The sequence below is a fragment of the Camelina sativa genome, chromosome 11, assembly GCF_000633955.1.
Source record: "Camelina sativa cultivar DH55 chromosome 11, Cs, whole genome shotgun sequence".
In the NCBI taxonomy this organism is placed as follows: domain Eukaryota; kingdom Viridiplantae; phylum Streptophyta; class Magnoliopsida; order Brassicales; family Brassicaceae; genus Camelina; species Camelina sativa.
Genome location: NC_025695.1, coordinates 5,834,998 through 5,845,641, shown reverse-complemented (window position 1 = coordinate 5,845,641; position 10,644 = coordinate 5,834,998). Strand labels below are relative to the sequence as shown.

General features: G+C 35.0%; 3 protein-coding genes across 3 annotated transcripts; 2 read left to right on the top strand and 1 right to left on the bottom strand.

The window, feature by feature from the left end:
• LOC104727669 lies at positions 362 to 1,621 on the top strand. Its single transcript, XM_010446755.1, has 3 exons — positions 362 to 734; positions 817 to 898; positions 976 to 1,621. Exons 1-3 carry the CDS (start codon positions 362 to 364, stop codon positions 1,619 to 1,621), a joined length of 1,101 nt encoding a protein of 366 aa, XP_010445057.1.
• LOC104727668 (ATP-dependent DNA helicase PIF1-like) lies at positions 1,823 to 3,484 on the top strand. Its single transcript, XM_010446754.1, has 3 exons — positions 1,823 to 2,795; positions 2,910 to 3,164; positions 3,219 to 3,484. The coding sequence occupies exons 1-3, from the start codon at positions 1,823 to 1,825 to the stop codon at positions 3,482 to 3,484; spliced, it is 1,494 nt and encodes a 497-aa protein (XP_010445056.1).
• LOC104727667 (defensin-like protein 183) lies at positions 4,665 to 5,300 on the bottom strand (the record flags this gene model as incomplete). Its single annotated transcript, XM_010446753.1, has 2 exons — positions 4,665 to 5,002; positions 5,249 to 5,300. Coding segments are annotated over 2 exons (390 nt in total), but the record flags the coding sequence as incomplete, so codon positions are not given.

The following is a 10,644-nucleotide window of genomic DNA, read 5'->3' as shown; positions in this document are numbered from 1 at the left end:
TGGCTACATGTAAGAAGTTTGGGTTTCCAGACCTCTTTATTACATTCACATGCAATCCTAAGTGGCCTGAAATTGTAAGATTTGTGAATGAGAGAAAGCTAAAGGCTGAAGATAGGCCAGACACCATTTGCAAAATATTCAAGATCAAGCTTGAGAATCTAATGGATGACATCACAAGAAAACATATTTTTGGGAAAACAGTTTCAGGTTTAAATTCTTTAGCTTTTTCATTTTTAATTAAACAATTACACTTTCTTTTATAACATTACATATTAATATATAACATTTATATTATTGTGCAGCTATGTACACAGTAGAGTTTCAAAAAAGGGGTTTTCCGCATGCTCATATTATAGTGTGGATGGATCCCAAATGTAAGTTCCCTACTGCAGACGAAATTGACAAGTTGATTTGTGCTGAAATTCCAGACAAAGAAACAGATCTAGAACTCTACAATATAATAACAGAATGTATGATTCATGGTCCATGTGGTGCTGCTTACCCCTCATCTCCTTGCATGGAAGAAGGTAGCTGTTCAAAATTTTACCCAAAACAGAATTTTAAAACCACCAGCATTGACAAGGAAGGTTACCCGGTTTATAGAAGAAGAAATGATGGGCGTTTTATCGAGAAGAATGGTTTCAAATGTGATAACCGATATGTTGTCCCTTACAATCGGTTTTTGTTGATTAAATATCATGCTCAGATAAATGTGGAGTGGTGCAACCAAACAGGTTCAGTGAAGTACATATTTAAGTATGTTCACAAAGGTAATGATCGAGTTGGTGTCATTGTTGAACCTCATAAAAAAAAAAGGAACTCAAGAAGGTCAGATGAATCTTCAAAATGAGAATACACCAGCATCAAAAGACGAAATACAAGATTACTTCGATGGCAGGTAAATAAATTGTATTCCTTCGTTCAAATTTTGTTTATATAATTCATTCTAAATCAGCTTCTTTCCCTGTTTTGAAGATATGTATCTGTGTGTGAGGCTATGTGGAGGATTTTAGCTTACCCAATACATTATAGGCAAACCGCTGTTGTCCCACTCACTTTCCATCAGGAAGGCAAACATCCTATTTATTTTCGGGAAGGTGAGTCTACACAGGATGTCATGGATCATGACACTCTTGATGAATCTCAGTTTCTTGCTTTATTTGAACTTAATAAGTGTAATGAAGAAGCTAGAAACTTATTATACGAAGAAATACCAAGCAAGTTTATATGGGATGGGAAGGAGAAAGTTGTTTTCAGAAGAAAAACACGAGCATTTGCTATAGGGAGAATTAACTACGTTCCTCCGACGATAGACGATGCATACCATTTGAGGATCCTTCTCAATTCAGTCAGAGGTCCTACCAGTTTTGATCACATTAAAACAGTTAATGGTGTTATACACAAATCGTATCGTGAAGCATGTTACGCTCTTGGATTGTTAGATGATGACAAAGAATATATTGAAGGTATCAAAGAAGCACACTTCATGTTTTCTGCAAAGTTCGTTCGTAAAATGTTTGTCAGGATGCTTCTCTCCGCCGTGCTAAGTGCTCCTCATATTGTGTGGGAAGAAACTTGGACTATGTTATCTGAGGACAAATTAAGGCGTAAAAGAGAATAATTAAAACGACCAGGTTCATTACATTTTCTATCTTTTTAAGATACATTTAAAAAAAAAATGATGTTAGTTGTAGTATATAAATTAATCAAATCTTATTTTACAGAGCTTACATTGAGTGATGAAGAAAGGAAAATATTTTGTCTACAAGAGATAAACAAACAGTTGAAAAGAAATGGTTCTTCACTTAAGTCTTTTAAGACTATGCCCCAACTACAGAATGAGAATATTACTGTCTTAAACCAGTTAATAGCTGATGAGTGGAGATTCATCAATCAAGCTGATTTTAAAAAGAATCATCTGGAGTGGTTAAATAGGCTTACTGAAGAGCAGAAGAAGATATATGATGAGATCATAAACTCTGTTTTCAAAGATAAATGTGGAGTATTTTTCTTATATAGTTTTGGTGGAACTGGTAAAACATTCCTTTGGAAAGTTTTATCTGCAGCTGTCAGGATCAGGGGTGAAATAGTGTTTAATACTGCATCTAGCGGGATAGCCTCTCTTTTGTTAGAAGGTGGCAGAACAGCTCATTCAAGGTTTGGCATTCCTCTTGAAGTTCATGATACTTCTATGTGCAGAATGTCAAGGTCTTCTGATTTAGGTGAATTAGTCCAAGAAGCCAAGTTGATAATTTGGGACGAAGCTCCAATGATGAGTAAATACTGCTTTGAGACTTTAGATAGAAGTTTGAAAGATATAATGCGTGATCCAGAAGATAAACCTTTTGGGGGAAAGGTCATTATTTTTTGTGGTGATTTCCGTCAGATACTTCATGTTATTGTTGGTGCTGGTCGAGAACAAATAGTTAACTCATCGCTAAACTCATCTTACCTTTGGAATCAGTGTAAAGTGTTAAGGCTAACAAGAAATATGAGGTTGCTGCAAAAGATTACTCCAAATGAAGCCAGGGAGATTGAAGAGTTCTCGAAATGGATTCTTGATGTTGGAGAAGGAAGACTTAATGAGCCAAATGATGGAGTTGTTGATATTGACATCCCAGAAGAATTGCTTATCACAGAAGTAAACTCTCCAATTGAATCGATCATTAATGCAGTGTATGGTAATTCGTTACATACTCCCAAGGATTCCAGTTATTTTCAAAGCAGAGCTATTTTGTTTCCTACAAATGATGATGTCAACACTATAAACGACCACATGATTTCCATTTTAGAAGGTTAGTAAGAGTTTACTCAAAATATTCTCTATTTACTATATAATATATGACATTTCTGGATTTTGTCTATTACAATTATTCATAGTTTTGTTTCAATCGTTGATTTTTTAACAGGTGAGGAAAGTGTTTACTTAAGTTCAGATAGTATTGATCCTGCAGATAAAAGGAATAAAGACAATCCTGCTTATAACCTGGATTTCCTAAACTCAGTTAGGATTTCAGGAGTGCCAAACCATGCTCTTCGTTTGAAAATCGGTTGTCCAATAATGTTGTTACGAAATATTGATGCTCATGGAGGTCTAATGAATGGAACAAGACTACAGATTACACAAATAGCTGATCATGTTATACAAGCAAGAATCATCACAGGTACGAGAGTTGGTAAAATTGTTCTTTTACCAAGTATGGTATTAATACCATCAGATACTTGTTTGCCTTTCAAAATGAGACGTAAACAATTTCCGATAAACATTGCTTTTGCAATGACTATCAACAAAAGTCAAGGTCAGTATCTCTCAAATGTTGGTTTATACTTGCCCAGACCGGTTTTCTCTCATGGTCAGCTATATGTAGTCATGTCCCGTGTAAGCAGTAAATCAGGATTGAAAATTCTCATTACTGACCCAAAAGGAAAACCTGAAAAGAAAACAAGGAATGTCGTCTTCAAAGAGGTTTTCCAAAATATTTGATCCACAAAATTGCATAACTTCGTAAGACTCTGTTTTTACTCTGTTTCCATTCTTTTAAATAAAATAGTTTTGTTCTTCGTTTAAATTATTTGATCATATTTTTTTTTTTTTTGGTTTTTTGGTTTTCTTATTTAATTTCATCTATCAAATAAATTTCTAAATTCCTATTTTGTTTATGTACTCCACAAATTACCTTTTTCATGCTTATAGACATATTTAGTTTCGTTTATTTAATTTTATTCACATATTTTTATCTTTCATATTCTACTACTATATTTTAGGAATTATTTAACAATGTATAAATTATATATAATATCAGAGAACTTCGATAAATAGGCACATTCATTATATTCGTTATAAATTTGGTTTAATCTAATTGTCCAAACTTTAAAATTTACAATTTTTAAAAGATAATTACAAATTTTTAATAACATAAATTTAAGACTACAGATACTACAGGAAAATGCAGTACCAAGGTTATTAGATACCCGGGAGGAGAGGAGATACCCGGGAGGAGAAAATAGAGGCCAGAATTAATTATATAATAATAGAAAAGGGTTTATGTCAGTGTCAATATCATGATAACTAAAATCAAATGTCAAAAAGAAATACACACTAATTTGATGACCTGTTGAAAACTGCAAATTAATCTGAAATTTACTAAAACTTTGTATTAGTAATTTCAAGTCATAATAAACATATTGGCCCGTGCTATACTACCTAGTAGTATATTATATGCTTTGTTTGTGGAAACATCATAAACTGTCCAATGTTCTACGTACGTACGTATGAATAACATAATGTTTTTGCCGTTCATAACGAAAAAGAATCACAAAATACTGATTTGTCCTCTATCAAAAATATTTTATTTACTAAGTTCAAAATAAGTAATACAGTACCATGAACGATTACATTGACCAGCACAACCAAAAAAAAATACTTGCCGTTCATTTTTGAGGTTTCTCAAAAAGTTCATCCACTCGCGTTAAACGCCGGACCTAGCGAATAACATTTTAACATTTATATTTAGTTGATCTTTAGACATCACAATATATAAACAATGAACATCCACAAGTGAAATTTTAATAATTATTATTATTTATTACTAGTTTTGCCACATCCAAGTTGAAACAAGAAAAAAGAATGACAGAATTGATGGGTTTTGTCTATTCTAGAAAAATTAAAAGCAAGTATATTGGCATTTGCATAAATAAATATGGCCAATGCTGTCACAAAATCCACTTCCTTCATAATACTTTTCCGCACAGTTTTGGTTGCAACACGGAGGACCACATTTATCGCCGCACACGCCAGCTCCACCGTAACATTTTTCGAACTCCAGAGGTGATGAGCCTTGTCCGCACGGATAAAAGCATGTGCATGTTAGATCCTTGACATCACATTCACCTTCAGCCTCTGGTCCGTGCTTAGCCTTACATCTCTCATCACATTGCTGCGAGGTACCCTCGCAATAACCGAGATTCTCCATGCATGTCTTTGTGTTCATCTTATTTTCAACTGTAAAATTAAACGCATGATTATTATTATTTATTTATTTAGTACCTGCAAAAGGAACCATTAGAGAAATTTATAACTATAACATAAATGATCCTATTATTTTGAGAGTTTTGTCAAAATTAATGTCTTGTCACAAATCAAGAAGGATAATGAATGTGGTTTCTTATTGATATTACAGAAATATGCTAGGCAGTCATGTATTCTTCATAATTCCTAATTAATTAAAAAACAAAGCAGAAATAATACCAGAAGCAAACATGATAAAGAATATGATGAAAAACAAGAGTGAAAATGCTTGTTTTTATTTTTCCTTTGACAATCAAACATTGAGTGGGTCTATATAAAATGCTTATTAATGTTGTTTCTTGTAGACTTAAGTTTTAAAATATTTGAAGTCAAACTTTTTTTTTTGAAGTCAAACTTCTAATAAGCTATGAATGGATTTCCATGTTTTTTTATTCCTTTTCTCACAATTGTTTTTTTATTCCTCTCTCTTTCCATGTATGAATAAATATTTATGTAATGCCTTAATAAAAAGGTTCCTAATTAAAAATATGTTCCAAAACAGAGAGGTTATGACATACATCGTTAGAAATTTGGAATCATTTTTATCTGGTCAAAAATTCCTCTTTTAATTTAACTAGAATCGTGTCCACGTTACGCCGCGGGAATGTTTTTTTATTGTTTTATTTTAATTATTTTGAGGATAATTTTTGAATAGTGTTGACTTTTAGCACATACTTTAACTATATTTCCTCGTTGTAGCTTTTTCATGGCGTTCATACTCTTACCTCTCATTATCTTTCTATTGCCAGAGATAATTCCAATCTGTAAAGCCTTGTAGCTTACCGTATCTCTTACCGGATTCAAAGTGCGTCTCCGAAAAATACAAAGCAACATCGTCATTTTGGCTGATTACTTTGTTATGTCAAATGAACATCCAATATTCCAATTTTTCCTATTGTCTCTGTTAAAGTAAAATATTTTAGAGTATAAATGGAAAGTAATGTAAAGGGAAAGAAAAAACAAACTTTACCGTAGTTCTCACAATTAATCACAAGCAGAGATCGAATATTGGATGTTCTCATAATTTTTCAGTTTGCTGAATAATTGAACAACAATCATTTTTTCACTCGATTTGGACTATTTACTTGGCTTTTAATTATGAGTACAATTAGATTCCTATGTAATTGAATTTTGCTATTAGCCTCTTGGGCTTGGGCCATTTTTTAAAATACAGTAAATTAACTAAAAAAGTGATATGGAAGGAGAGATGAATATTATTGGATATCAAAGTTGAGCTGTATTAATTCTTATAATTTAATTGGCTAGCTGTTTCAATTGAGGTGTCAGCTCCAAAATGCTGAGGTGTCAATACTGAAGAGAAACACATCCAATTTTTATTGTATTGGTTACAAGATAGTTAAAGATAGCGAAAACGTTCCCATTGGTTCTGTTTTTTCCTAGACGCACCAATGCATACATTTGTGTCCGTATTCAGAAATTGGAGACTCGATAATTTCTCTCGAAGATGAAACCATCGTAAAACCTTAAAACAACATCGAATTTTTTTTTGTTACCAAATTTATATATATAAAAACAAGAAGAAGTATTTAATGTAAATGCGGATGAGGCAATAATAAAGTGAAGAAAGTAAAGAACACAAGAACTTTGTTAACGAGGTTCGGTTTTTCCTACTCCCCGGGACCACGTCCAGATTTCGATTCCACTAGAACAAGAAAGCAAATACAACCTATTCGCAAACGCGTAAATCAAGCACAACCCTCTTGATTCACCGCTCCGTTCTATAACATGAAATCTTAAGCATAAATTTCTACCCTTAACTAAACTCACACCGAGCCTAGAGTCAAACCAAGATAACCTAAACTTGGGCTAAACTCCCCCTGAGCCTAGACTTCACTCTTTAACTCTCTTGAGCAACCTTCACACACACGTCACACCGACGAACAAAGAAGCTTGAACAATACAAGAACCAAACCGCGAAACTAAGCCGCACACCAACAGAAAGCTCTCTAGGGTTCTAACCTTTATGCCTCAGCTCTCTTACCTCTCTAGGACGTGCCCAACACCTCCTTATATACCCATCAAAGACTTCCTAATCAGCATAGGAGAAGATTTCCAAATTCCATAAGAAAAAGACTTTTTCCTTTTTGCTATTTTCCTTTTCCTTGTAAAACTCCAATTTAATCAACCCAATAAATAGTAGTTTTCCTCTTCAATTCATCCTCAAACCGTCCTTCAATATTGTCTTCTTAAACCTTTTAGAAACTTCTCACGCACATAAAACAACAACAATCCTATATCACGTCTTGAATCACACAGACACTACTTCAGCCATCCAATACATCTTCATTCTCCCCTTTTTGACTATGCTTGTGAACTCATCAATTTAAACACTTAAACAACATCACCAGACACATCTTCATTCTCCCCCTGAATGAGTCACAACATGGTCAAAACTAACTGGAAAATTCTCCCCGCTTTGCAATACGCGGTTGATAGCCTAGTACACCACCTCCATAGAACTCATCTTTTCTAACTCAAATCTTATTGCGCCTTAGACCTCCATGATTGACTCCTTGAATGAATCTGAAACAATTCCTCTTAATATGTCCTTGAACTCCACAATGATAACATGTAGGACCTTGAAACCTTACATCATAAGCATTCTCCATTCGGCTCCTCTCTCTCAACAATCTAAAACACCTTGGCCTAATATGCCCAACAACACCACAATGATGGTAAACAGGTTGAAATACTTGTCTAGGTGCACTCTGCAATTCGGAGATTTTTGTACCACATCCTTTCACAAATACAGTCTATGAAGTACGCTTTGAAGCAGACGTGATCTTTTCACTTGAAACAAACACCGGATCCGATTTTGAAACTTTCCTTCATATCCAAGGCCACACTTCTCTGTCTTGCCAATATTCAGAATATGATCCAACTTCTCTGTACCATTATTAAGCATCCTCAAATTCTTTTGAGTTTCTTCAAGTCGCACTTTAGCTTGTAATGCTTCTTCCTCTTTTTCTGTTGCATGTTTCTCTGCTTCAACGACTTTAGCCTCTAACTCGAGCTTCTCCTTAACCAAAACTGAATTATCATCAACTACCTTAAGCCAATGTGCATACAACTTCTCATAACTCTTTCCAAGTTCCTCATAACTTATATCCTCTGCATCACTATCACTATCAGATTCATCTTGAGATGTAGTTGCAGGTTTTGCTGAAGATTCAGAAGTAGTTGCAGACACTGATGCAGACAATGATTCAGAACTATTTCCAAAAGTTGTAAACGCCACAAAATTCTTCAGTTCTTCTTCTTCATCAGAATCAATTTCAGAATCACTAGTAACAACCTTCATAGTCTTCTTCTTATGCTTTTGTAGATTGGCACAATCAGACCGTACATGACCATATCCTTTTCATTCAAAACATTGAAAATTCTTTGATGAAGTCTTCATCTCTTCACCCATTCTACTTTTCTTCTTTTCGCCCTTACGCTTCAGAAATTTAGCAAATTGTCTTGATAACATAGCCATTGAATATTCACAAGATGATACCTTAAGAGCTACTCCAATGTCAACTTTCTTCTTTAATGCTTCCTTAATTTCATCATCTTTCTTCTTAACTCCTTCAGCTTCATATGCTTTGCTTAATTCGAAAGCTTTAAGAATCACAACAAACTCATCAAAAGCCATCTCATCTAAATTATGAGCTTCTTCAACTGCAGAAATTTTTGACTCAAATTTTGCAGGCAACAATCGCTTCAGCTTCTTCACAAGCTTTTTGTCTTGGTACTGCTTTCCAAGAGCAAAAGCTTCATTAGATATATCACATAACTTAGCACTGAACTCAGCCACAATTTTTTTTTCTTCCATCCTTAGATTCTCAAATTGTGATGCCAACATATCCAGTTTTGTTCTCTTAACACTTGAAGTACCCTCAAACATATTCTCCAATGACTTCCACGCTTTTTGAGCTAATACACATTGAGAAATCAACTTGAAGTGGCTTGAATCAATAGCATTGTAAATCGCAGTCTTGGCTATAGAATTACAACTTGATAGCTTTTTTCTCTGCAGTAGTCCACTTATCTCTTGGCTTAAGACACTCAACTCCTTTATCATCCACGAATTTAGGGGGCTCCCAACCAAGCTCAATCGAATTCCAACAATCTTCATCAAGGTTACTAATAAACGCTTGCATATGAACCTTCTAATATCCGTAATTCGTTGAATCAAACAACGGTGGTCTTGACATAGACGTGTCTTCTCTGTATGAATTCATCACAACTGATTCAAATCTCTGCCTTACTTCCTGGACTACCCTCACCCTTGATCTACCCAAAACTAGACTGAATCTCTATCGAGAACCCGCTCTGATACCACTTGTAAATGCGGATGAGGCAATAATAAAGTGCAGAAAGTAAAGAACACAAGAACTTTGTTAACGAGGTTCGGTTTTTCCTACTTCCCGGGACCACGTCCAGATTTCGATTCCACTAGAACAAGAAAGCAAATACAACCTATTCGCAAACGCGTAAATCAAGCACAACCCTCTTGATTCACCGCTCCGTTCTATAACATGAAATCTTAAGCATAAATCTCTACCCTTAACTAAACTCACACCGAGCCTAGATTCAAACCAAGATAACCTAACCTTGGGCTAAACTCCCCCTGAGCCTAGACTTCAGATCTTCAACTCTCTTGAGCAACCTTCACACACACGTCACACCGACGAACAAAGAAGCTTGAACAACACAAGCACCAAACCGCGAAACTAAGCCGCACACCAACAGAAAGCTCTCTAGGATTCTAACCTTTATGCCTCAGCTCTCTTGCTTCTTTAGGACGTGCCTAACACCTCCTTATATACCCATCAATACTTCCTAATCACCATAGGAGAAGATTTCCAAATCTCATAAGAAAAATACTTTTTCCTTTTTGCTATTTTCCTTTTCTTTGTAAAACTCCAATTTAATCAACCAAAGAAATAGTAGTTTTCCTCTTCAATTTATCCTCAAACCGTCCTTCAATATTGCCTTCTCAAGTCTTCTAGAAACTTCTCACGCACATAAAACAACAGCCATCTTGTATCACGTCTTGAATCACACAGACACTACTTCAGACAGACCAATACATCTTCATTCTCCCCCTTTTTGACTATGCTTGTGAACTCATCAGTTCAAACACTTAAACAACATCACCAGACACATCTTCATTCTCCCCCTGAATGAGTCACAACATGGTCAAAACTAACAGGAAAATTCTCCCCGCTTTGCAATACGCGGTTGATAGCCTAGTACACAACCTCCATAGAACTCATCTTTTCTAACCCAAATCTTGTTGCGCCTTAGACCTCCATGATTAACTCCTTGAATGAATCTGAAACAATTCCTCTTAACATGTCCTTGAACTCCACAATGATAACATGTAGGACCATGAAACCTTACATCATAAGCATTCTCCATTCGGCTTCTCTCTCTCAACAATCTGAAACATCTTGGCCTAATATGCCCAACAACACCACAATAATGACAAACAGGTCGAAACACTTGTCTAGGTGCATTCTGCAATTCAGAAAATTTTGTACCACGTTCTTTCACAAATATCATCT